The sequence below is a fragment of the Pelodiscus sinensis genome, chromosome 2 (assembly GCF_052426305.1).
Source record: "Pelodiscus sinensis isolate ZL-2025 chromosome 2, ASM5242630v1, whole genome shotgun sequence".
Taxonomy (NCBI): domain Eukaryota; kingdom Metazoa; phylum Chordata; order Testudines; family Trionychidae; genus Pelodiscus; species Pelodiscus sinensis.
In genome coordinates, this window is record NC_143053.1 from 152,713,152 (window position 1) to 152,739,852 (window position 26,701).

A 26,701-nucleotide genomic window follows, 5' to 3' on the forward strand; every position below is an offset into this window, starting at 1 on the left:
TGCTTAAGCAACTTCCTCATTTCTGTGTAGTTCCCCTTTCCGAAATTCAGTGCCACTGGGATGTCAAACTGGATGACATTATGGTCACCACTTCCAAGCAGTCGGTTTCTATTGAGCTCTCGGATCAGATCCTGTGCTCCACTTGGGACCAAGTCAAGAATTGCCTCTCCCCTTGTGGATTCCGGAACCAGGTAGCCCAAGGATCAATCTTTTTAAGGTATGAAGAAATGTTCTCTGTGCATCCCGTCCTGAGGTGAGGTGTAGCCAGTCAATATGGGGATAGCGGGGCATTTCAACTATTATTACTGAGGTTTTTATGGTGATAGCCTCGCTAATCTCCCTTAGCGTTTCGTAGTCACTGTCGCTGTCCTTGTCAGGTGGAGGATAATAGTTCCCTAGGGCTATCCTCTTCTTCTTCTTGGAGCAGGAGATGGCTACCCACAAATATTGCGTGGCATATTTAGGTTCATTTAAGGTGTTTACTTGACTCGATTCTGCATTTTCTTTCACGGATAGTGCCGCTCCCCCACCAGCACGACCTGTTGTGTCCTTCACATCCCTGCCCGGGGTATGGCTGTGTCCCATTGATCGTCCTCATTCCACCAAGTTTCCGTGGTGCCTATTGTATCGCTATCCTTCTTTGCTACGAGGCAGTCTGGTTCACCCGCTGAATATTTAGACGTCTAGCGTTTGTGTAGAAGCACTTGAAAAGTGTCCCTCCTGATCTGTCTGCCACTTGCAGAGGTGTTAGCCTCTGTTTTGTTTCTCATCTGCTCTTACCCATACCCTCTCATCTTCCATCCTGTCTTTCTTACTAGACCGTAGAGACTCTGCATGAATAGAGCCTCCCCTAAGAGATGTCTGTGTAGGATCCAAGTGCTCCTCCGCACCCGTGGGCTTTCCCTTAGCCCTTAGGATGTACGGTTGGTGTATTGTGGGAGAAGAGGAAGAAAAGCATCCATTACAGCATGTCCCTGGAGAGGGATTGTTCATTGGGGAAGGAGAGGATTTGAGCCCAGGATTTGGAGTTTTAGTCCTTTAGCCCTGCCTGCCATTGAGCATGGCCCTTCTGCTTGATCAGTGATTTTCAGATAGTTATGTATAAGATGTGTGCTGGGTATCAAAAGTAAAGGAGCATTTCATAACTTTAGTAGATTTTTCATGCAAATATATGTAACTCAACAATATTAAATTAAATATTCATTTGATATCTCTCCTCCCTTAGCATGCAAGAAGTATTGTGCACAAATGAAATTACGTAATGTGTGCTATTCATTTTACACTGCTTTGTCAGCAGTGTATGTCCTGTAACAATGTTAAGCTTGGATGAATCCTGTTTTATAAATCTGATTTATTTCTTGGAAGGAAAAGGAAGAAAACATCCTTTTTTGTGAACTCTCTAATTTATCCATTCTCATCAGGAACATGGTAGACTACAGGAGTAATCTGTAAGCCTTTAAATATTTCTAACAGTTTTGAGTTGAGTAAGAAAATGTTGAGTTTCTTTAATCTTTGATTTTTACTCCAAGGCATACTTGCTCTTTGGGTAAAGATCCTCCACCTAGTGTTCAAGTAAATAAAAGCCTATTGTACACTAATGAAACATCGTAATTGATGCTTTAAGTCTTAGATCTAGAAACTCAAAGCTACACTTCCCACAGTAACTATAATACAATATAAGTAAGTAATGATTAATAGGGCACAGTTCCTGTTCTGGAAGCTTAACTTTAAATCTCATAACTTTAAATCTCATCCCCCAATCACAAAATACATGTCTCAAACAGCACATTACAGATGACCATTTCTGTTTCATTTTAAGAAAAACAGATTACACATTCAAAATAAGTGCATTGAGTTTATTTCCATGAGAGAGGCTCCACAACGAAGAAAAACAAGAGATCACAAAAGCTAAATACTGTAACAAATAGGGCTGGTTTAGATTTTATTTTGGCATTAGTTTTGTATCGTCGCTTCAAATGTTTTGAGAGGCACGGAAGAGAACCAGTGTGCACTTTGCTCAATGGCCAGCATATCCCTATTATATCAGTGACAAATGCCATCATTAATATGACAGTAGCTTTCTCAATGAGAATACTTATGTTTACATATATCATTAAGATCTGGCAGACATACATTATTACATGATTTACATAGCTAACCATTATTAGTAGGAACGAATAGCAGGTGGAACTGTTGCGCAGTCTTCTTCATTTAAAGTTTTGTCAATTACAGGTCTGTATTTTAAAGTAACCTAAAGATACAAAAGACAGTATTAACTAAAGCAAACAAGAGCAAGAAATCACAAATTATGTCATAGAAAATACTGGCAACTACTGCTCCATCACAATATTCAGAACTAGAAAATTGACAAAAAAAAACTTGCAAAAAGCAACATTAAGTCAAAAGCATCTCAAATGGGAAAAAAAAACCACCTCTTTCCAGATCTAAGTAAGATTTATTTCTAAGTTCCTTCTTGCTTCCCTACCAGTAACATCTTGGAGCATTTGAAGGCACAGTCTGTATTCAAGGGAATAAAATGCCTCATGTCACTCAACAAATCACCCTTCTGGCACTTAAGGAGGTTAATCACCTGGAAGGGGAGGTGATCCTGAGTACTTCGTATTAGAGCTGTACTGTAGATCACCTTGCAGGGGGAGTGTGCATATAGGGAGGGGGTTGTAAGAGCAGAGATTTTTAAAGCTGTAAATTATTTATACTAAGCATCACCACACACATCTGTGTAATAAGAATTATGAACTAGCCTGTTGTAAGATGAAAAACTATTCCAGTTCCCAGCCAAGTACAAAATCAATTTTCTACAAAGCAATTCAGGAATGGCTCTCATCTTGCACATTTAGTTCTTATACTCCTAAATTATACTACTGTACAGTAGACTTCCACTAATCTGGCACCTTTGGGACCCAGGTGGTGCTGTATTACCAGATATGTCCGAGTACCTGGAGGTACTATAAAGGAGCATACTCCCAACCCAATCCCCCTTCTCTCACCTCCCCTCCCCTCCCCTCTACCAGAGCCAAACTCCTCCCCTCCCTGCTGTAACCCAGTCTCTCTTCTGCCCCAACCTTATGTCTGGGTTCCAAGGCAGCTCCCTATGCTCAGCAGCCAACTGCTAGCAAATGCAGGCTGGACGCTATGTGCACTGGGGACTGTGAGCGGAATGGCGCATGATGGGAGTGTGCATGCGGTTTATAGTGGCCCGGCCGTGAGAGCGGCTGACTGAAGCACTTCCGCGTTCCAGTTACTGCCTGACTATTGGGAGTACCAGACAACTGGACACCAGACTATTGGAGTTTTACTGTATTTAACTAAATGAGGTACTTCATAAAGAAATTTCAACTAACTTCCATTACATTAATGCAATTTCCACTTGAAAAACAGGATGGGACAAAAGCCCCCCCCCCCCCCCAAACCCCAGAATCAACATACCGTCCCAGTCTTGGCATCCATAAAAGAAAGGGTGTGTTTTCTCCAATGCTCTTCAAAGGGTCTTTTCTGTTGCCCTTGTATTGGCTTGGAAAAGTCATATTCATCTACCCTTACCTAAGCAGTAAAAAGAAAGTATTATGCAGTAGATCACAAACTGCATTTTCCAAATGAATTTAACTACCAACAAGATTAGGTCACTTCTAATTATACTGCTGTAATACCAAATTAATGCTGTAATACCAGATTAAGTTTTGTTCTACATTTTATGTTAATTCCTGTTTTTATTTCAAAATTAGTGCAGAATTTCAGCAAGTTAAGTAGGATTGTAACTGTGTGGAAATTCTAGAGTGCATTATCTTCATATAATGCGTACACTGTTTTCAATCTTTTTATTGCTAGCCAGTGACCATATCATAGCTATTCTTTTTATCAATATTTTAAAAGTAAGATTCAGTGGGACTGATTAGAAGCTGTGTTTATTGCATCAATACCCAGCTGATTCTGGTTACTGAGATACTGATCAATGGGTGTGAAAGGGTCATTTAGATTTACTTAAACCATTGAGGCCACAAATCAGTTTACAAGCTTGAAGTCAATATCAGGAACACTTTTTCAAGCATCTTAAATCAATTTTAGAGTTTTAGGAATAAGCAATGCAAACTGAAACCTCAAGTATATGTGATTTAAAACCAAGATATGTTTGCCAAGAAAAGTTGTCCCATATGTATGAAAACCCTATTTATGAAACATGTTTAAAGTACACAAGCACCTTGTAGTCCTCTCTGGCATGAGCACCACGAGATTCTTTGCGAGCCTCAGCACCATAAATAGTTTGCATAGCACAAATCATCAAATTTTGCAGTTCCAAGGTCTCCACTAAGTCAGTATTCCACACCATACCTAGCAAGACATTACACTACATTGAAGTATGTTTAGCAACAAGTGTAAGTACTTCTCATCAATCTCTTTTGTTTGCTGGTACTGTACTTAGAAGACAGTACTGTAGTCACAACACATGTTTTCCTACGCAAAAAGTGCATCTCCATCATAGCATGCAGACATCTCTCGCCAGTCTTGCATCTTTCATAAGCTGACAATCAATTTTCCCTCTTTTCCATCCATGTGCAGAATAAACTGTGTGCGCACTGAGGCATGTGCAAGTGTGCGCCCCTAGCAGAAAGAGAAAACCAAGCTTTCTGCTGATCACTGGCTGTTGCTGGAATCTCTCCTAAGCAGCCACACAAGTGCACGGTTTACAGGCAACATGTCTGATAATACTGATTAACTGTGCAAAAGTAGCATATTTTGGTTTTGAGGCATGTGCCTGCCACTACTAGAGACAATTGTGAAATCAAACTTAATTATCTGAGTCAAAAATAATTATTAAAGACTAAATGTGCCCAAAATGAGATTGAATCTTGCATGTAATGCATCAAAACACAATTTTGTCCTCATACTCAAGCAGCGTTTGTTTCAGCTTACAAAACTTGGCTCCAAATTTAAATGAGGTCACTTAAAAAAAATCTTTGGAGCTAGCTGGGCAAAAAAGTTTTTCCAGCAGAATTTTACTGGTATCCAGTGGATACAGGCTACGTTTTTAAGAAACTGTATAATCCAATTGCAGGGATCACCAATACGCTGATATCATGTCATTCATCCATAAGATCTTAAATTGTATGACAGGCTTTTCCTCAACTTGGTGTCTAACAATCACTACAGCCTGTAACACAGCCTCTTTTAGAATGTTCAGTTCAAAGCCCATCTCTACAAGTAGCTACAAAAAGAAAAGTTGCGGAAAGGAAAAAAATAATTTACCGATTATTTAAGAAACTCTTGAGTTGTATCCTATTTTTAAAGGAAAAGGTGTACACCCTCCTTAGAGAGCTTAGTAAAGCTGGATTTGTGTATCTTTTTTTCCCTAAATAAACATATACCAGAACATTGTTAAGAATAGATTAACCTTTACACATTATACTATTTTCAGGATTTGTTTATAATAAATTAAGACTAATATCCTTCTGCATATTTGAGGTGAACACACACAAGTTTTCTGGGAAGGAATAATATTTTCCTTATATTGAAAAGTGTTAGGTTTTTTTCTAGTTTGTGTAAGTTAACTAACATTTACACGTCTGATTTTTTCTAATCTACATTTGCATTCTATAAAACATTCAAACAGAACCTCTTTAAAATGTTTCCATGCAAATTCACAAATGTCAAGACAACTGCAACAATAGTTTTGAAACTGCAGCTCAAGTCAGTTGATTTTTATATTAACTCTTCATTGTAACTGAAAATACCTTTGAAATGTAGAGATTTACACACAGTGCGCCCCCACACTGAGTAAACACACGTACACCCACAGGTAACAAAATGAACACACAAGCTACTGTAGAATTGTACCTCTGTCAAATGTCTTCAGGTCATCCAAATCACGATAAATGTGGCCAAGTTTCTCACAGCCTTCCTGTAGTACAGAACCTGTTCGGAACACTGCAGCATGGCTTTGCATTGTCTACAAGACACCAAAATGTTTTAAAAAATAGTATACTTCCAAAACCTGTAAGAAGTTTCAAGGAAGGCATTAGAATGTCTTTTGTAATCTCAGTTTCTACAGAATTAAGCTTTCTTTTATAATTTCCCGTCATTGTGGTTGCAAACCCATTCTGTATGTGAAATAATGCAACGATTCCATCCTGAATAGGAAATCTGAAAAAGTTCTAAGGGCCAAACAATCCCCCACATATTTATGCAGGGATCGTCGAATTGAGGACATAAATGCGTGGTTGCGCAGGTGGTGTCGCAGAGAGGGATTTGGTTTCTTCGATCATGGGACTCTGTTCCGGGCACAAGGATTGCTAGGAAGAGATGGGATCCATCTAACCAAGAGAGGAAGGAGCATCTTCACGGGCAGGCTTACAATCCTAGTGACGAAGGCTTTAAACTAGGTTCGTCGGGGGACGGTGACCAAAACCCTGAGGGGAATGGGAAAGTCGGATACCGGGAAGAAATGCAGAGAGGAACTAGCAAGAAAGGAGGACCCCTGTTTCAAATGGAGAAGATAGGGTGATCAACTGGTTACCTGAGGTTTTTGTACACTAATGTGAGAAGTCTGGGCAACAAACAGGAGGAACTGGCCCAGTCCAAGAAATATGATTTAATTGGGATAACAGAGACTTGGTGGAATGACTCGCATGACTGGAGCACTGTCATGGAAGGGTATAGACTGTTCAGGAAGAACAGGCAGGGGAGAAAAGGAGGGAGGAGTTGCACTATATGTAAGAGAGCACTACGATTGCTCTGAACTCCAGTATAAAGAGGGAAAAAAACCTGTTGAGAGTCTATGGGTTAAGTTTAAAGGCACAAACAACAGCAGTGATGTTGTGGTTGGTGTCTGCTACAGGCCACTGAATCAGGTAGATGAAGCTTTCTTTGGACAACCAAGAGAAGCTTCCAGATCGCAGGCCCTGGTTCTCGTGGGGGACTTTAATCACCCTGACATCTGTTGGGAAACCAATATGGCAGTACACAGGCAATCCAGGAAGTTTTTGGACAATGTTGGGGATAACTTCTTGACAAGTGCTGAAGGATACAACAGGGGCCGTGCGCAGCTTGACCTTCTGCTCACACACAGGGAGGAACTAATAGGGGAAGTGTGGAGGTGGGTGACAACCTGGGAAGCAGTGATCATGAGATGGTAGATTTCAGGATCCTGACCAAAGGAAGAAAAAAGTAGTAAAATATACACCTTGGACTTCAAAAAAGCAGACTTTGACTCCCTCAGAGATCTGATGGGCAGAATCCCCTGGAATGCTAACATGAAGGGGAAAGGAGTCCAGGACAGCTGGCAGTATTTTAAAGAAGCCTTATTGAAGGCACAGAAAGAAACCATCCTGACGCGTAGCAAGAGAGGCAAACATGGTAGGAGACCGGATTGGCTTACGGGGGAAATCCTTGGTGAACTTAAGCACAAAAAGGAAGCTTACAAAAAGTGGAAACTTGGACAAATGACCAGAGAGGGGTTTAAATGTATAGCTCGAGGATGCCGGGGGTTATCAGGAAGGCGACAATGGAATTACGACTGGCTAAGGATGTGAAGGATAACAAGAAAGGTTTCTACAGGCATGTTAACAAGAAGGTGGTGATCAGAGAGGGTGTGCAGCCCCTACTAGATGAAAGAGGTAACCTAGTGGAAGATGACGTGGGGAAAGCTGAAGTACTCAATGCTTTTTTTGCTTCCGTATTCACGGACAAGGTGGGCTCCCAGACTACTACGCTAAGTGACGCAAGATAGGATGAAGATGGACAGCCCTTGGTAGATAAAGAACAGGTTAGGAACTATTTAAAAAAGCTAAACGTACACAAATCCATGGGTCTGGACTTAATGCATCCGAGAGTACTGAGGGAGTTGGCAAATGTCATTGAGGAGCCTTTGGCCATTATCTTTGAAAAGTTGTGGAGATCAGGAGAAATCCCGTATGATTGGAAAAGGGCAAATGTAGTGCCCATCTTCAGAAAGGGGAAGAAGGACGATCCAGGAAACTATAGCCCGGTCAGTCTTACCTCGGTTCCTGGAAAAATCATGGAAGGGATCCTTAAGGAATCCATTTTGAGGCTCTTAAAAGAGAGGAAAGTGAATAGGAATAGTCAGCATGGATTCACAAAGGGCAAGTCGTGCCTGACTCATCTGATTAGGTTCTATGATGAGGTAACTGGCTCTGTGGGCCTGGGAAAGTCAGTGGATGTGATATACCTTGATTTTAGCAAGGCTTTTGATATGGTCTCCCACAATATTCTTGCCAGCAAGTTAAGGGAATGTGGTTTGGATAAATAGACGGTAAGATGGATAGAAAGATGGCTAGAAGGCCAGGCCCAGCGGGTAGTGATCAAGGGCTCGATGTCAGGATGGCGGTCGGTTTCTAGCAGAGTGCCCCAAGGTTCGGTTCTAGGACCGGTTTTGTTCAATATCTTTATTAATGACCTGGATGAGGGGATGGATTGCACCCTCAGCAAGTTTGCGGATGACACTAAGCTAGGGGGAGAGGTAGATATGCTTGAGGGCAGAGATAGGGTCCAGAGTGACTTAGACAAATTGGAGGATTGGGCCACAAGAAATCTCATGAGGTTCAACAAGGACAAGGGCAGAGTCCTGCACTTGGGACGGAAGAATCCCAAGCATAGTTACAAGCTGGGGACCAACCAGTTAAGTAGTAGTTCTGCAGACAAGGACCCGGGGGTTACAGTGGATGAGAAGCTGGATATGAGTCAACCGTGTGCCCTTGTAGCCAAGAAGGCTAATGGCATATTAGGTTGCATTAAGAGGAGCATTGCCAGCAGATCCAGAGATGTCATTATTCCCCTTTATTCGGCTCTGGTGAGGCCACATCTGGAGTAGTGTGTCCAGTTCTGGGCCTCCCACTACAAAAAGGATGTGGACACACTGGAGAGGGTCCAGCGGAGGGCAACCAAAATGATTAGGGGGCTGGAGCATATGACTTATGAGGAGAGGCTGAGGGAGTTGGGTCTGTTTAGTCTGCAGAAGCGAAGAGTGAGGGGGGATTTGATAGCCTTCAACTTCCTGAAGGGAGGTTCCAAAGAGGATGGAGAGAGGCTGTTCTCAGTAGTGACAGATGGCAGAACAAGGAGCAATGGTTTCAAGTCGAGGTGGAAGAGGTCCAGGTTGGATATTAGGAAAAACTATTTCATTAGGAGGGTAGTGAAGCACTGGAATGGGTTACCTAGGGAAGTAGTGGAGTCTCCATCCCTAGAGGTGTTTAAGTCTCGGCTTGACAAAGCCCTGGCTGGGTTGATTTAGTTGGGATTGGTCCTGCCTAGAGCAGGGGGCTGGACTTGATGACCTTCTGAGGTCTCTTCCAGCTCTATGATTCTATGAGTAGGGCCTGGACCAGTAGGAAAGTAGAACCACACAGCACCACTCTACTCCCAGCTCTGCTCCAAACCTTTCCGAAGCCTCTGCCCCCAACTGAAGTCTGGCTCCAGACCTGGCCCTCAGCCCCCTTATCCATGTCTGCATTTTCCCCTGGTCTCATGTCTCTATTCTCAGTTCTGGGAAGAAAAGGGAGGGGGGCACAAGCCCGAAAAGCTTGGGGGACTACTGTCCTAAAATGTAAAAGCTACCAGGATTCCACAATGTAATAGGGAAGACTATAAAGGAGTTTAACTAGGAAGAGCAGAACTGAATGACAGAAAACTCCAATTATTCTAAGATTGTGGGTAGGGTTTGGGTAAAGTACCAACACTTTATACACAAAACTGGATCCCTGAACAGCATATACTGATTCTAGGTGCAAAAGTCACCTGTTTTGCTATAACCCCTGACTGGAATCAAATAAAGCTTGATGCATTTGCAATCTCCAATTATTAATTTGTGATGTTCAGAATTTTCAAGAGGTCCTGACTAAATCAATGAAAGTTTCTGAATCACAGTGAACTCAACTTACAAAAAGAACTGTTGTATTTCGAGTATTACTGTTGTAATTCTGTGCTGAGTGAGGTTCAGAAGCACTTTAAAATGACTCATTAAAGTTATGACTATAGCCTAAATTATTTCTAAAAGGGCTTAAACTCACTTGGCCCACATTTTTGCTTGTAACTGGATACCCTCTCTCTACAAGTTCAACATGGAATGATCTCTAGGCTGTTAGTTAAGGTGGATTAAAGTTCTTGGAAGTTTAGCTTCATGTTGTGTTCAGCATCAATTCTCTAGATTTTGCTATAATTAATAAGAAAATTAAATGAAGGCATTGCATGAAATTAAAAAAGGGGGTATTCAACACAGGTAAGAAGGATTTTTTTTTTAATACAACATATAATTATATTGTGGAACTCACTATTACAGCACATTGTAATAGTGAGCAAAATTCCGAAAGGGAAAGGACATATGTATGGATAACAAGAATATCCACTTATAAAAACATTTGGAAGAGATTAAATCTTACGCTTCAGATTTTAATCCAATCTTTAGTAGAGATCATGGCAAGGCCTAATGTAGGTAGAAATTACATCACATGTTTACTGCAAGGTTCTTGTATCTTCCTCTAAATGATAAAATATGGTTGGAAGTGAATACAGGACTAAATGGACCACAAGTCACATCTAGTATCAGCTCCCGTGTTCCTAAAACTGTTGAAGTGGCTGTCTTACTACATTTCACTTCATGCATGAAGTGTAGTTATAGCCATGTTAGCCTCAGGATACTAGAGAGATGAGGTTGGCAATGCAATATTTTTCTTGGTCTAATCAAAGATATTACCTCATTCACCTTGTTTATATTTCACTTTTACAGCTAGGTGTTTCCTTCAGGAAGTAATCTTGGCTACCAATCAGATCCATATATAATGATTTGCAAACTAATCACTTAGGTCTTGTCTAAACACTTATAAAAACATAGTTATAGATTTGGCTTCTGGAAAACAGATTAAAGGCCACATTTTCACTTGCCGTGCTAGAGACCGATAATCTGGCATATGGTTTAGCAAGCCTAGTTAAAACCCATAAATCAAATGCTGAGGGCAGCTCCAGTCAGCAATGCCCTCAGTCCCAGTCATGAGAAGGGAAGCTGATGGGAACATTTACTCCTGTCGTCTTCCTTCTGTGAAGATGGCACCAAGCACATCTTAAGGTAAGCCAACTCCAGCTATGTATTTTACATAGCTGGAATTGTGTACCTTAACCCAACCCTCCTCTCTAGTCCTTATATATGCACAACATCTCAGAATTTGTGCGCGCTATGATTTATCAGATGCTGAGCTTAAAGCATAGACCAAAGAGCAAGAACAGAGCATTTTCATTGGTGAGTATGAAAATATTTCATTGGGAAAGGTGCATCTGATCAGATCAGACAAAAAGTAGATCAAAAGAGGATGACTGTTTCAAATAGACAGGAATAGAATTCCCTATAATCTGAGCCCTTGGACAGCTGCCCAAGTCAGATTAAAATGCCGCTCAGTTCATTAGTAGAGCGCCCACAGCTCTGATTCTATTGAAGGTGCACATCTGCTCATGCCTCAATGCACATTTTTTTTCCATCTAGGTATAGAGTAAATTGAGGGAACATTGGAGATTTCAAGTGGCATTTCTTTTTCCTAATTTAAAGGACAAGGGTGATCTTTTGGGCAGGTGATTCAAGCAGAAAGATCTTTGTGTAGAAAAAAGGCTGATATTGATAAACTTCAGTTTTCCAAAGCCTGAGCTTCATTTTACTAAATATCAACTTAGCTTTCATAAATATCCACAGTATATCTTAAATATCAACCTCAACTCAAGATATTATGCTCCAGTCACTGGTACTGAGGTCCTTACCTTCTGCATATTAAGTCTCAATTCTGATGTTCTTATGTTTCCATTGGCAAATCGTAGTTTGTCAAGATTTGCAACAGATTCTTCTCCAGCATTTGGTTTAATTGAGGGAACTGATTCTCCTATGAAGGGTAAATATCTTCATTTTTCTTATTCAATTATTTCAATAAGATCAAGATTTAACGATCCTCAGGCTTTCACAATCTTACAAAGCAATAATTATTTTAAGTGTTTTTTCTTCATTTTAATACATCAAAGTAAAAGTCTATCAATAAACAATAGAACCTGGAAAGTGATAAAATACACTTTTATGAAGCAAGACACATGTACTTTTTCTTGTATTATGTGGGATGCTTATATGAAAACATGAGTTCAGGATTCATCAATTCTCTGTGTTTATTCTCCACCGGAACTTGTTAGAAGCATGTTTAGTGGCTAGAGAGAGTATAAAATGAGATCACCCATGTTCCATTCCTGTCTGCCACTAACTTCATGTGACTTCAGTCAAGTTCCAGCCTAACAGTACTATGCTTCAGTTTCCTCACCCGGAAAGTGCAGCTACTACTTACCTGCTTCATGGGGATGGGTATATTCAGTTCATTTATGTTTACAGAGAACTCTGGGATTAAAGGAACCAGAGTGCAATATATTAACTATGCTGTCGAACATACATTTTTGTATGTTTTGCATCACAGGCGGTAAGTCAGGATGCATAATTGAACCAAAACATTTCAGAACAGACTTTCCACACTACCATTAAGTATACAATGTTTTACAGCTTGAAAATGGTTTAAATGTTAGTGTTAATTCTACTGTAATTCTGAAAATATATTTAACTTAAATAAAAGTGTAAATAGAATGTTAAGATAGTTAAGCTCAGAAGTAAGACAACAGTAAAAATTCCAGCCTTTACTCACACTATCCTTGATAACACTTCACACTGTGTCAAAGAAGACCTCATCAATACAGCCGCTCCCCGAGTTACGAACAAGTTATGGACCAACACTTGGTCCGTAACTCGAAGTGTTCGTAACTCGGATCCCATAGAGTTACATAGAGACCGCGCAGTTCGTAAGTGCGGATTGCTGTTCATAACTCGGATCCGCATTTACGACTACTTTGGTCATAAGTGGAGGTGGTCGTAACTCAGGAAGTGGCTGTAACCAAAGAGGAAACCAAGTTTTATCAATACTATGGAAGTATGCTATCCTATGCCAAATATCTATCCATTTACATTCTGTATTAGGTCCCAAGGGGGATCTACAGTTGATAATCCCAGGGTGTAGAACAGGCCTGGGCAAAGTACGGCCCGCGGGCCGCATCCGGCCCACCAAGCTACTGGATCCGGCCCACAGAGACAGGACCTCCTGCTTGCCCCGCGTGCCATGCAGAAAAGTAGTTGCAGGGCTCTGTTTCTGTTTTGAAACTGGAGAGCAGCGGAGCAGTTTTAGGATCTGCCCCGCCCCCAGCACATTCCCATTGGCCGGTTTCTAGCAGAAATCAGCCAATGCAACTTGCATGTTAGAATAACAGGCAGCTAAGAAGAACCATGCCCCCTCTCCTGGGCTCAGACAGTCATGAAGCACATGGCCAGTCAAGCAGGCTGGGAAACATTTTAAGCTCTGTAGGCAGGCAGGCAGGCAGGCTAGTTTGGCAGCTAACAAGTAAGTCTCTTGGCCACAGCCTGCTTCTGGCACCCCAGCCCTTTCCTGCCCCAACTCTCTGCCCCCCCCAACATACCCAAACCCTCTGTCCCCCTCTCACACCCATACCCCCTCCCAGACCTGGCACCCCAATCTCCTACCACCCTAGGTCACATCCCAAACCCCTGCATTCCAGTCTCCTGCCCTAGGTCACAACTGCCTGCTTCATCCCAATTCCCTCCCAGACTCCAGTCTCCCTCCTGCACCCCAGTCCCTTACCCAAAGCTCCCTTTTGCACCCAACCTCCATTCCAAAACCCATGTCTCCATGAATATCATGGAAGAGTGCAATCCTTGACCACTTTTCAAAATCTTGGAGTGGCCCCCTGTGACGGCACGTTGGGGGTTCCCCGTCTCCTGCACCCCGAAATGGCACAAACAGACAGTACCAGCCAGTGGAATTGAGGGTGGTTTATTGCTCCTCCAGCACAGCGCAGCACAGATGTAATCTGGTTACAGGAACTGGGCTAGGAGGCCTCAGGCCCCCTTGAGATGGGGGAGACTGGGCCCCTAAACTCCAGCTCCTCTCCCTAGGCTGTCTCATCCATCCTCCCAGACAGCCACCAGCCAACTAACCCACTTCCAGCCCTGCCCCCCAGCCAGGGCCGCATTCACCTTCCTTTGTTCCTCTCCATGGGGGGTGTCTGGCCACTGGTTCAACCAGTTTGTCCTTACCTCTGCCTAGTGAGGTTTTCCCTGCTGGGTCTTGCTCCAGACAACAGAGGTCACCACAGCCCAGCAAGTACCCCCACTACGTCACACCCCCCATCAAAAGTTATTGGCCACCGCTGCTGTAGAAGTTAATGTAGGCTACAGGACACACACAAGCATATTTGGGCACAAACTGATCTGTAGCACTTAAATGATGTGTGTAGACTCAAACTCATACTGAGGGAACAAGAGTGGTACAGCCCAACTGAAGTGGTAAATAAGGATGGAGTGTCACATCTACTCCATATACAGAGAAAATGCAGTGATTATCGTTGTTGACAAGAAAGATGTGGGGAAAAGATCTCAAGCCTATACCTAGTAGACAGACTCACAGTTCTCAGAGAAATATGTATATTTGTACTGAAGAATTATCAATGGGGAGGATGAGTGGCAAGAGTTAAGGTCAGCGCTGGTCATGGGAACAGGAATCTCTGATTTAATTTAGATATAAGAGATCTGTTTTTTGGTTGAAAATGTAAAGTGTTCTATTATGATTTAAGTTATCTCAACCTTAATGCTTAGAGTTTCATGACTATATATTGTTCCCAATTTCAGAAAGGCATAGGAAGTGAGCCTATCATACAATATTTAAATCCCGTTTCTTCTCCCTGGCTAATATTAATAAAGCCTCTCTAATAAAAGAGTTAATCCAACTAAGATTCCTAGTTTGAGAGTACATTCCTTCTATATCTTGGCCCACATACCTAGTGGGACAGGGCTGAAGAGAGGTAAGTGGATGTTGTTTTCGATACAGATTTTATTTATACATGTAAACTAACCAGAAATGAGGGGCATTATGCTAACCTTTTTAAATAAACTAAAATAAAGTGTTCTTCTGATCCATAAAAATCAGAAGTTATTAAAATCAAAACCCACGGTAACCGTTTTAGAATGAGCTCATGTTTTTATATAAAAGTAGAACAACAGAAGTTACAGTGGAAAGATCTAAGTATTAAGTCATTCTGTAAACTGCTTTCTAAAGTATCAGATATGTTGCCATCTGACATGCACCTAAAGGAATTAATTTTATGTTAAAATTTTAAAATGTAACATGTTATACGTGCAAGGCTGCAGCAAATGTCATCATCTCAGACTTGTTTCAAGTAAGAACAAATAGTATAAGGTGAGTTTGCACTGTATCTTCCATCTTAAAATGTAGTACACTCCAAGACCTTGTTTCTTAAAACTCATGATAGCATCAGTAGTATTAAATTGTTCTGGTATGGAAGAAAATCCTCTCAATCACATCGTCCAATTGCTTTGTCAGAATTATATTGCCCTACAATTAGATACAATATAGGGACGTATGAGACTAGCCGACTATCCGATAAGCAGAAGTTTGTGTGACGAGTCACTTCCCACCCCCCCACTTTGCTGCCTCTATCAGAGAGAGACAGCAATGGGGGGAAGAGGGGGAGGGAGGAGAGAAGCCGGAGCTGGTGTGGGGGAGATCCGGCTTAAAAGCCAGTTCCCCCCAGCACCATCTCTGCGGAGGGCAGGGTAGGTAGAGTCACAGCAGGGAATGGCATGAGTGGGGACTGAAGCAGCCTCTGCTCACGCTGCTTCTGCTGCAATTCTGCTATTGAAATGTACAAGAGCCCCATTTCTAAAGGAAGCCCTGAATTCCCTGCACGGCTTCCACTTTTGAACTGTAGCAAGAGTTCAGAAGGACTCTTGCTACAGTTCAAAGGCGGAGGCGCTCTTGTAGAGTAATTGAATAGTTGATGGAAATCCCATCAACAATTTGATTAGTTTATTAATCTAAATTTAACATCCCTAATGCAGTATGGTGAATTCTTGACGTTAGTAACACTGCACATTATGTACAGCAACAATAGAAAATTGCAATAGCTTTATATTTTCAATAGTCTAGCTATTAACCCTATAATTACTTGCTAAGATGTAAAGATATAAAGTAATAGAATGCCTTTTAGAGGATGGGAATTGATAACAATTTGTTCTGACAATATTTAAGGAGTTAAACTTGAACAGTCTTACCAGGCTTGCATAATTCTGCAATAGTAAGGGCACAAGCACGACCAAAGACCACCAAGTCCAAGAGAGAGTTTGCTCCAAGTCGATTAGCACCATGAACAGATGCAGAAGCTGCTTCACCACAAGCATACAAGCCTGGAACAACTTGATCTTTGCCATTCACATGTGTAATTACCTGTAATTTCAAAAGAAATTCACTCAACATGTTTGCAAAACCATCTGTAAAATAAGGATCACTAGCAGATGAGGCCCGTTTTTGTCTGGGCAAAATCTTATTGCCTAAATTAACATAGGAAAGTTCAAGAAATTAAATATACGTAATAGAAAATTTTATTCATGTACTTGCAAGAGGTAAAAGAGTTTTGAAATCCTGCAAAATTCAACTTCAAAGATTCATTTTATTGATTTACCATATATAGTAAATTTGAAATCAGAAACCTGTAAAGCTTTCATTACTCTTTCTGTAATTAATTTGAATTATTTTGTGATTTGCAACAGTAAAACTTTTCTTTGCACTAAAATTACAGTAGAATAGGTGACTCAATGTTAATTTTGTTAGCAAATATTTTGATGAACTCTACTCATAATAGCCAGGACTTTTTTCTGATGGAAAACAAAATAATTATTTAAATCTTTCACTCAGCATATTCTGGTGTAAAAAGTAGTGCATTCAGCAAATTTAAGTGGCAGGATTTTATGAAAAATTTGGTATCTGTAGGAAAGCATGAAGTATGACTATTTGGCACTAATAAATCCAGAAACTCACTCTTCAAAATATGTAACAGATTTGTAGTACAGCATCAAAGTTTCATTGTATTTGAATATCAGTTATTTATCTTGAAAGCACAAAGTCAGTTCAAATAGTAAGCAACCAATTTAAAGGTGGGAAAGGGAACACCATGAAAATAATTTATTAACTGAAAATATCACATTCTTTTATGCAATTTAATTATCAGGGCTTGACAAACGGGGCGAAATCTACTAGCCAGCTCCGTGCTGCGGATGCGCAAGACCCGCATTGTGCATGCGCACGCCGCTGGTGAACGGGGTGACCGGATGAAATCTACTCACCATGGGCGAGTAGAAACAGTGATTTGTCGAGCCTTGTTAATTATGATGTTTTACCGGCATCAATGTGAGACAAAGCAGCATGGCTCACCAAAATATTTTTGTAGTAAAATTCAGAGCAGAGTGGGAAGAAAATTGGACTCTATAATGCCAGACCATGTTGACAAGGCAGAATTTTATATTTATTTTAAAAACTGATCTAAATAAACTAATCCAAGAAATCAGACTGGTAAATTCTCAGATTCGCTCAGCCTGACACAGGGACTGGTTGCCATTAAAATTGGTATTTACACAGCAGTGAACTTAAGTTACCAATTTTAGTGCAGAGAATGCAGTAATGGAGCTAATAATCCATATCACCTAAACCTTTAATGATTTATAGTTCAAGCCCATCTATACAGCCATTTTTAACTATACAGTATTACCCTCGTCTGAATAAACTTTCACATGGACAGTTTAAAGAACGCCTGTATACTTAATGCATATTGAAAAGACTACATTTCATATTTTGCATATTGTCTCTGGAGTTCCATCCCTATGCAAACATCCCAAGAATGCTGTGACAACTTGTTTACAAGACAAAGTTATAACTTTTTCAAGTTATCTTAATATTATATCATTTAACATACTTGTACATATAAATTTAGTAGCAAGCTCACTTCAGACTAATTTTATAAGGAACCCAATATTTCATTTCTACTAGAGAAAACAAGATTTCACGATACTGATCTATGATAGTTACCTGCCCTTTGTAGTTAGTAGGAATACCTCCCATATTGTAATGCACAGTAGGAAGAACAGGAATAGGTTCTTTTGTGACATCCACACCAGCAAATATCATAGCTGTTTCTGAAATTCCAGGGAGGCGCATTGCTAGCTGTTGTGGTGGTAAATGGTGCAACTGCAAATATACATGATCTTTCTCAGGGCCACAACCCCTAATGTGAAAGGAAATAGGAGTGAAAGGTTGGAATACTGCTCTCCACAGAATTTCCCCTATATAAAAGCACTCATTTCTAAAGTATCTTGACCATATTATCTAGACACTATATATAAAGACTTCAATTTTATCCAGTCATCTGCATGGTAACATGAACCACAAAAAACACCAGAAAAACAGAATTTAAGTCATTTTATTTCTGCTTTGAATAATCATTTGGGAGTTCAAAACAGATATTCACAACCAAATGTGTGTGTGTGTGTGTGCGCGCGCACGCGCTTACAGATGCATCCTATTTAGAAAACTGATGCATCTGGAAGCACAGAAGAGCATCAATAACTGACCTCCTTCCCCAACCTTAGTACACGTAAAATGTTCCCCATTCTACTGTCTTTCCTACCATAATTATGAAATTCCTGTATTTTAAATGAATTTCTAAAACAACTTTAATATGAAGTCTCCTAGTGTCCTGCAAAGATGTTGATGTTACAGCAATTTACAATTTGTAGATTACAGTTATCAGACCATTTAGAAATTATCTAGTGAATCATCAGGTGAATGTTAAGAACATCTGTGGTATCTTTTGACTTCAGAAAAATATCAAACAGGTATGGGCCAGATTTTCAAGAGCACAGCAGCTCTTGCTGTCTCCAATGAGAGCTGATGCGTTCTGAGTGTTTTTGAAAATCTGGCTTAAAGCTTTAATTTTACTAAAACAAAAAAGACTAGAGAACTTTTCTGATTACCCTTTTAAAAGGGATCAAGATTTTTGCCTAAAATATATGTAAAATCTTCAGCCTTCTACCAGTTTAACATGGCTGCTCGAGATGATCAAAAATCTTCCATGAACTATTGCAACTCCCTATCTGCTTTTACCAAATACAAAAACTTATGTCACTGAAAAATTAAACAAACCTTCCTTCGCGGATTTCAATCGTCATAGAACGAGACACAACATCTCTGGAAGCAAGGTCCTTTGCAACAGGCGCATATCTCTCCATAAATCTTTCACCTTCACTGTTAATAAGAATACCTCCTTCACCACGACAACCTTCTGTAATAAGACAGCCAGCACCATAGATGCCTGCAAAGCAAGAAGCAGCAATGTTATGAAATACTTACAAGATAATTTTGTAATCAAGTTATTGTAAAAACAAAAGTATTTAATTTAAAAGATACGGAGGATTCCATAAGACAAAAGTGACACAGATCTCTGGCAAAAGGTCCCCTGTTCTTTGCAAACTGCTCTCACTTCAGACCGACAAAAATATCTTATAGGATGTTTATCTATAAAACAGTAAAATGTAAGGGTACGTCTAGACTACATGGCTCCGTCGACAAAACCATGTAAACTAGTTTACCCGGCATAGTCAATGAAGCAGGGATTTAAGTAATCCTCGCTTCATTAAAATAAAAATGGCCACTGCGCTGTGCCAACGATCAGGTGATCTGGCACAGCGCAGCAGCGTTTCACGAGGCATACTAGAGCAGTCAACAAAGGCTTCCCTTGTCGACCATGCCGCATCTAGACTACCGCGCTGTGCCGGATGAGCTGATCGTCAGCACAGCATGGTGGCCATTTTTATTTTAATGAAGCTGGGATTATTTCAATCCCCACTTCATTGACTATGCTGGGTAAACTAGTTTACATGGCTCCGTCCACAGAGGCATGTAGTCTAGATGTACCCTAAGGTATCTACAGAAATGTTTGACTTGTTAAGACTCAATACTTGTGAGATGTATACAAAAGTAATATTTACTGAAAATGTATTTATTCTGAAAGTATGCTTTATGGACTTGGAGTAAAAATTAGTCATGGGGTATTGTGTCTTAGTGATGACCTGTTCAAGCAAGGTAAATACAGGGCTGACATAGCCCAGAGAAGAATGCTTATGTGTTTGAAAGGCTGAAGGTGTCAGAAACCTGACACCCAGCACAATAAAAGACAGTCCCTTTTCCCAGAAGCGGGGAATAATAAAGTCACTCACAGTACTGGCTACCACGAGAACTGTTACACCTCTGAATATTATAAAGTTAATATTTTAAATTGCTTTCTATTATATTCCACCCTTGGACTGATTTTATGACAGTCTGCAATTCCACATCATTGCTGCTCTACTCCTTACAGCTAAAAGGAAGGAGGAGGAGTGCAACAGATATGCTTCTGTGGCTCCCTGGATCACCCAGGGAGTAAAGACTTAGCTCAGTATTATCTTCTCTTCCCTCAAATTTAGCAAGACCCTCTTCATTCCTCTGGGTGATCCTGGGAAGTGACAGTGTTGACTGATTTACAAAATTTAAAGGAATACTGGTTTTGGTAATTCAAAAGCTTAATTAACATTCTTTGACCAAAAAAAATATTAATGTTATACATGTGTATATATATTATATGTACCACCACACAATGAAATAGTCAGAAAATTGTAGTTATAACACCTTTGACAGTTAAGAAATTCAAAGATCAAGTAACCATATCTCATTCACTTTTCAATGTGGACCATTAGCCTTCATTACCCCTACGTTAAATACAGGTTCTTTACTACAAATAACAAGGATAATCCAAAAGACACACTGTACAACACCTAGTTTCTTAGCTTCCATAAACATTTTTATAATTACAATATAAGAAGCAGTCCAACAGATTTCCACCTACCCTAAAAATGAACAATTGCTGGAAGACGTCATGATATTTCAATACATCTTCCCCTTCCCACTCTCACTACAATTCAGATATCTAGCCAATTTACTTGGTAATTATGTCCCCACACCTTCTGAAATCACACAAACTGCACAACAATAAACTTATGACAGGCCTGGCAGGATGCAATTTAAATTGATAGTTGTCCATAAAGGTGGGCTTCTCCTAATAGAAATTAATGGAAAATAAATAGATGACAGTCTCAAACACATCCTCCCTCTCACATAGCACCCACAGGAATTCATGTTGTAGGCCCTGCAATCATATAGGCAATTTTTACAGTCCTGATGTTATGATTCCACTTGCTAACTGCTAGGAGCACAGAGGCTGCTTTCAGACAGAATCCACTAAGCAGCTGGGTTGGACTTCCCTATGGCTGTGGGTTAGTCATCATGGCCCTCACCAACTGCTTCTGCTCTCTCTGCCATCACCAGAGTTTTCTCCATACCTTGCACCTGCAAGGATCCAGTCAGTGTTTTCTCTAAGCTGCCTGGCAGCAGAGCTTCACAGGTGATTAATTAGTCAGTCAGCTCCATGCAAGGAGCCCTGGGAAGCTGTGCCACCACACAGCTTAGAGCAGCAGTTTCCAACCTTTTTAAGCCCAAGATCACTTTTTGAATGTAAATGCAACCCAGGATATAGCTCAAACCCAAATACCCTTGCTCTTCCTCCTTCATGCCTCTCCTCTCCGAGGTCCTGCCCCTGCTCACTCCATCCTCCCTCCCTTTCACCAGGTAGGGGCAGATGGGTTTGGGCACAGGCTCTGGTCTTGGACTAAGGGATTTGGAGCGTCAGGGGCTTTGAGCGGAGCCTTGACCACAGAGTTGGGGGTGCAGGAAAGGGTTCAGGTTACAGAATGTGTAAGAGTTTGAGTCCAGGGGGCTCAGGACTAGGACAGGAGTTTAGGGTGCAGAAGGGGGTTCATACCTCTTGTGGCTCCTGGGTGGTGGTGCAGTGGGGCTAAGGTAGGCTCACCCCTGCCCTGCCCCACTCTCAAAAGCAGCTAGCAAACTCCCTACAGCCCAAGCCCTATTGTGCCCCCCATCCGTTCTGTGGGGATAGAATACATGGTGGGAAGGGGCACCCTGACATCAGTGCCCCTCCTCTGCACTACAAGCAGGAGGCTCTGGGTGGGAGGGCGGAGGGGAGAGCTCCAAGGGCAGAGGGCAGGAGCAGCATGGCAGTGGGGGGAGTGCAGCTCAAGTGCTGTGCTTGATAGCCTCTTAGCCAGCCAGTCACGATCACCTGTCAGAGGCTCTAAGATCTATCAGTAGAGCTCAATCTACTGGTTGGTGACCATGGGCTTAGAGGGAACACTGGTCAAAGCCTGCTCACTCACTGGAGGGCACTGGGACTGTCAAAGGAAGAACCTTTCAGCAGCTGTGTGGCCTTCTCTACAACTGGGGGTTCATCACTCTCCTTAACATCCCTGGCCAAGGATCTCTCTTCCCCAGACCAGGACCAGAGTCTCCTACAACTTCTGTCTGGGTGCGTCTAACCCCTTGGCCATGGAGAGAGCCCCCTGCAGCCCTGCTCTAATCCCAAAATTCCCTTTAATTTCCCACAACTGTGAAAATAATGTATATTAATACTTAAAACTTCCTCCAGAATACTTGATGAATGAAATGGACGTAACATGGAAAATACAAAGGCAAACGTGCAGGGGCCTGAACTATGAAAACCCTGACTTCAGTTATTAGGATGTCTTTAAAGTTCAAAAATACAGTATTGATTAATTTGTTTCTTAATTCTGGGAAGCATTAGTGTCAAGAAATCAGTTGATAATTCCTAAAGAAATAAGATGAAAGTGTACAATCTAAAATTTAAAACATGAAAGGAAGAATTCATTTGTTATTTTAAAGAAAGACTCAAATGGAGGCAATAAATTACAATTCTGAAAGGTGAATATAAATTGATGTATAAAATTATTACTAGGGGGCTGCGCCCCATGCTCACCAATCCCCCTTCTTGTGGGGGTTAGGCAAACCCAACTCTCCCCACAGCCACCGGGGAGGTTGGGCTGTGGCTCCGCCAACCCAGGCCCCTTCTCTTCTCCCTTCCCTCTGATGGTCCAGGCCCCTGCCCCCCGCGAGCCTGGACCCCTTTTCCATCCCTCTCCCCTCCCCCCCCCCGCCAAGCTAGCCTGGGCCCTTTCTCCCTCCCCCCACTCCCCAGCCAGCCCAGGCCCCTTCTCTCCCCCATGCCTCCCCCCCACCTCGCCTCTCCCAGCTGCGGTGTGTGCCAGGCTCAGGTCTAACCCTGGTGGCCAGGGAGGCACAGGTAGTGCTGTGCACACACAGTGCTTTGGGGCACTGCAGCCAGCTGAAGTGGGAAAAGCAGCAGCGTGAGGGCCACTGTCCCGACCTCTTCCCCATGAAGTCCTGCCTGTGCTGCTCACTGCCCTATCCCTACCCACAGAGCCCAGGGTTGCCATCCACCCACCGAGAGCAGAAGGGAAAGAGCCTACAGGCCAGTGTGATGGCTCCCCGGATGGCTCGGGTGCTTTGTCAGCTGCGGCAAGTGCAGCTGCTGGAGAGGGGGTCAGTCTCCATGGGGGTAGATGGATTCCAGGAAGTCGGGCACCACGCTCCAGCTCCCCAAGAGCCTGGTGGCAGAGGAGCCTTACTCTTAGTACTTGTCACCAGGCTGCTGTCCCAAGCACTGCACAAACACTCCCACCCCGGTCTATCACAGCTGCAATGTGGGGTCTGCCAGCCACTGTGCCATGTTTCTTGACACTGAAAAACCTATGGGGTGGGATAGAGGAAGGTGAGTAGGTGCTTGGTTTAAAGAAACAATTGCAAGTGGTGAGAGGAAGCAGCGAGGTCAAGCTTCAGCTGGGGGGAAGGAGGAGGCAGGATGCAGAGTGACGTGATAACATCACCCTGTTGTCCCGCAGGAAAAAACTTTACTATATAGAGAGAGATTTGTTACAGTATTTGAAGCCCAAAATTAACGGAATGCAAGTACCAAAAGTACGTAAGTACATTTCTATGCAATTGTAAAAGTTTCTCCCACTTTACTTCATAAGACTCCTGAATTGAGGGATCTATATTTCTCCTACCACAATTGCAGATATCAAAAACATCTAAACAATTTCAATGAATGGAAATTCTTTGCTCCATTTAGTTGCTTACAATGTTAACTTTTGCATGAGAATCTGTAGCCTGAAAAGAGGTGGTAAGGGTAAGTGGTAAAGCTTTTAAGCTGTTTAACACACCACAGATCTTAATAATGTAAAACTGTGAGGCTTAATATTTCAGAGATGTTCTTTCTGAATATTTTAAGTTCCTGGAAAACAAAGGTTGCCTTCCTAGACTTGTAATCAAGTGGTTCTCAACCAGGGACAAACATACCCTAGGGGAGAACATAGGGACCTTCCTGGGTACTGTACATCAACTCATCTAAATTTTTCTCTAGATTTAACAATCATCTACACAAAAAGCACTATCAAAGATAGAACTAACTAAAATTTCATACAATTATCTATTCATACTTCTCTATATACTGAAAAGTACAATATTTATATTCCAATAGCTTTATATGGTAAAAGTCAGAAAGTATACAATTTGAGTAATAGTGTGCAGTGACACTTATATTTTTACATCTGATTTTGTAAACTAATTGTTTTCAAGTGAAATGTAACGTGGGTGTATGCACACCAAATCAGACTCCTGAAAGGGATACAGTAGTCTGGAAAGGTTGAGAGCCAATGTTATATTGTACCTGTAGGATGGAACTGTACAAATTCTAGGTCCTGGCAAGGAAGGCCAGCTCGTGTGACCAGAGCTGTGCCATCACCTGTGCTGGTATGAGCAGATGTGCAACTGAAGAAGGTGCGGCCATATCCACTAGAGAAAACATTTCAAAAATTAAAATTTGTCTGCAATAGTTTCCTTAAGAAATCAGTAGAGAAGCAGTCAGATATCATTAGGATATTCAGCTTATTCACTGCACTTTGTGCAATGCAGATTTATAATTCAACTAAAGCAGAGGATAATTTCAACACAGCATTCAGTCAGCCACTGTAATCATTTATCACACAATTAAGATATTCACACATTTAAATTGAATCAACGGTGAACAAAACTGATAGATTATCTGCTATGTAACTTGACCACAGAGAGCATCATCTAGCGCAGGGTTTCCCAAACTATGGGTCGCCTTTACATTTCAAAAGGGTCCCCAGGTGGCTCTTAAGGAACCATTCACACATTTTTTGAATTGCCCTGTGCCACCAAATCTTCCTGAATTGTCAAAATGGGTGCCCATCTGGAAAAGGTTGGGAACTGCTGATCTAGCTCAATTAGTATCTGAGAAATAACTTGAGACCAGCAGGTGGCAGAGCAATAGCACTACCCTTTCTTCACAATTTCTAACCAGAGTTCTTTTCATAAACTGTCAATAGAATCCACTGGACACGGGTGGAGGGAATCGGGGTACAGGAAAGGATGCAGAAATTTGAGTTGTGAGCTAGGGCAGGAGGGGACTGATCTGGGGCAGGGGACTGGGGCGCCAGATCTGGGAGGTAATATGGATATAGGAGGGGGGCAGAGGGTTGGGGAAGGGAGGGATTGGGGTGCCAGAGGTAGGCTCTGTCAGGAGACTTACCAGCCAGCAGCAGTTCCCGAATCATCCTCCCTGCCTGCTCCGCCCCTGCACAGGCCGCAGCCATGTGCTCTGGAGCACCTTGTGCTTCATGGCTGCCTACTATTTAAATGGGCAGCTCCCATTGGCCAGTTTCTGGCTAGAAACCAGTCAATGGCATTGTGCTGGGGGTAGAAGCAACTCCTGAAGCTTCTCCCCTCCCCTCCGGACTCACAGTTTTTAAAGAAAAACTGCCCCACAGCTGCATTTCTGAGCGGTTTGTGTGGGTGAGGCGAGGCAAGCAGGAAGCCTGCCTGGCACTCCTCGCAGCGTTCATGGGTCGGAGCCAGTGGCTTGGCGAAACGGATCCAGCCCATGGGCCATATTCTGCCCAGGCCTGCAGTAGGCCCTACATATATGTTTTCCTGCCATAGCCAGTTTACATCTAGCATTTTAAGTAAAAGAAGAAAGTACAATGTAACTAAAATATTTAAAGATTATCCTTCACTTCACAGACTACATTAACTGCCTCCACAGACTCTAGCTTCATAACTTAAAGCCTTTTAAATTACTCAACCTTAAAATTCAAACTTCAATCAATGCAGTATATTAAAGCATGGAACTAAAACTAATTAGAGTAATTAAATTGCATGTATTCTGTTTTTTTACCCAAAAGATAAAAAGTGATTTAACTAGAGCAGGGTTTCCCAACCTATGGGTCGGGACCCAAATATGGGTCGCCATTACATTTCAAAAGGATCGCCAAGTGTCTCCCCCAGGTAGTTCTGCCCTCCCTACTCACCCCGTTTTTGAATTGCCTTGGGTCACCAAGTCTTCCTGAATTGTCAAAATGGGTCCCCATCTAGAAAAGGTTGGGAACCACTGAACTACAGGCAGTATTATTCTCATTTAACAGATAGGGAAATGAAGAAATATGAAGTAATACGTATTGTGCTAGGTCACAGTGTTCCAATAGCATAATTTGAACTCGAACCCTTGCCTACAACCGTATTTTTCTCCTCTAGCTTCTAGATTATGCTACCTCACATTATAAAACATTTTTCCATTACATTACCCAGTGGCAATAACAGTGTTCTTTGCTCTTAAACGATGTATCGATCCATCTTCTATGCAAAGTGCAATGACCCCACAACATTCACCATTTTCCATCAGGCGATCCAAGGCAAAATACTCAACAAAGTAGCTGGTATCATATCGTAGAGACTAGAAAAGA

General features: G+C 41.8%; 1 protein-coding gene across 1 annotated transcript; it reads right to left on the reverse strand.

The window, feature by feature from the left end:
* Positions 1–1,842: 1,842 nt before the first annotated feature.
* Positions 1,843–26,701, reverse strand: LOC142826877 (succinate dehydrogenase [ubiquinone] flavoprotein subunit, mitochondrial-like). The gene is made up of 10 exons (XM_089776485.1): positions 26,543–26,701; positions 24,607–24,731; positions 19,098–19,266; positions 17,985–18,180; positions 16,178–16,349; positions 11,770–11,888; positions 5,851–5,962; positions 4,217–4,347; positions 3,448–3,561; positions 1,843–2,251 (listed from the first exon to the last, which is right to left on the reverse strand). The coding sequence occupies exons 1-10, from the start codon at positions 26,635–26,637 to the stop codon at positions 2,165–2,167; spliced, it is 1,320 nt and encodes a 439-aa protein (XP_089632611.1). The 5' UTR covers positions 26,638–26,701; the 3' UTR covers positions 1,843–2,164.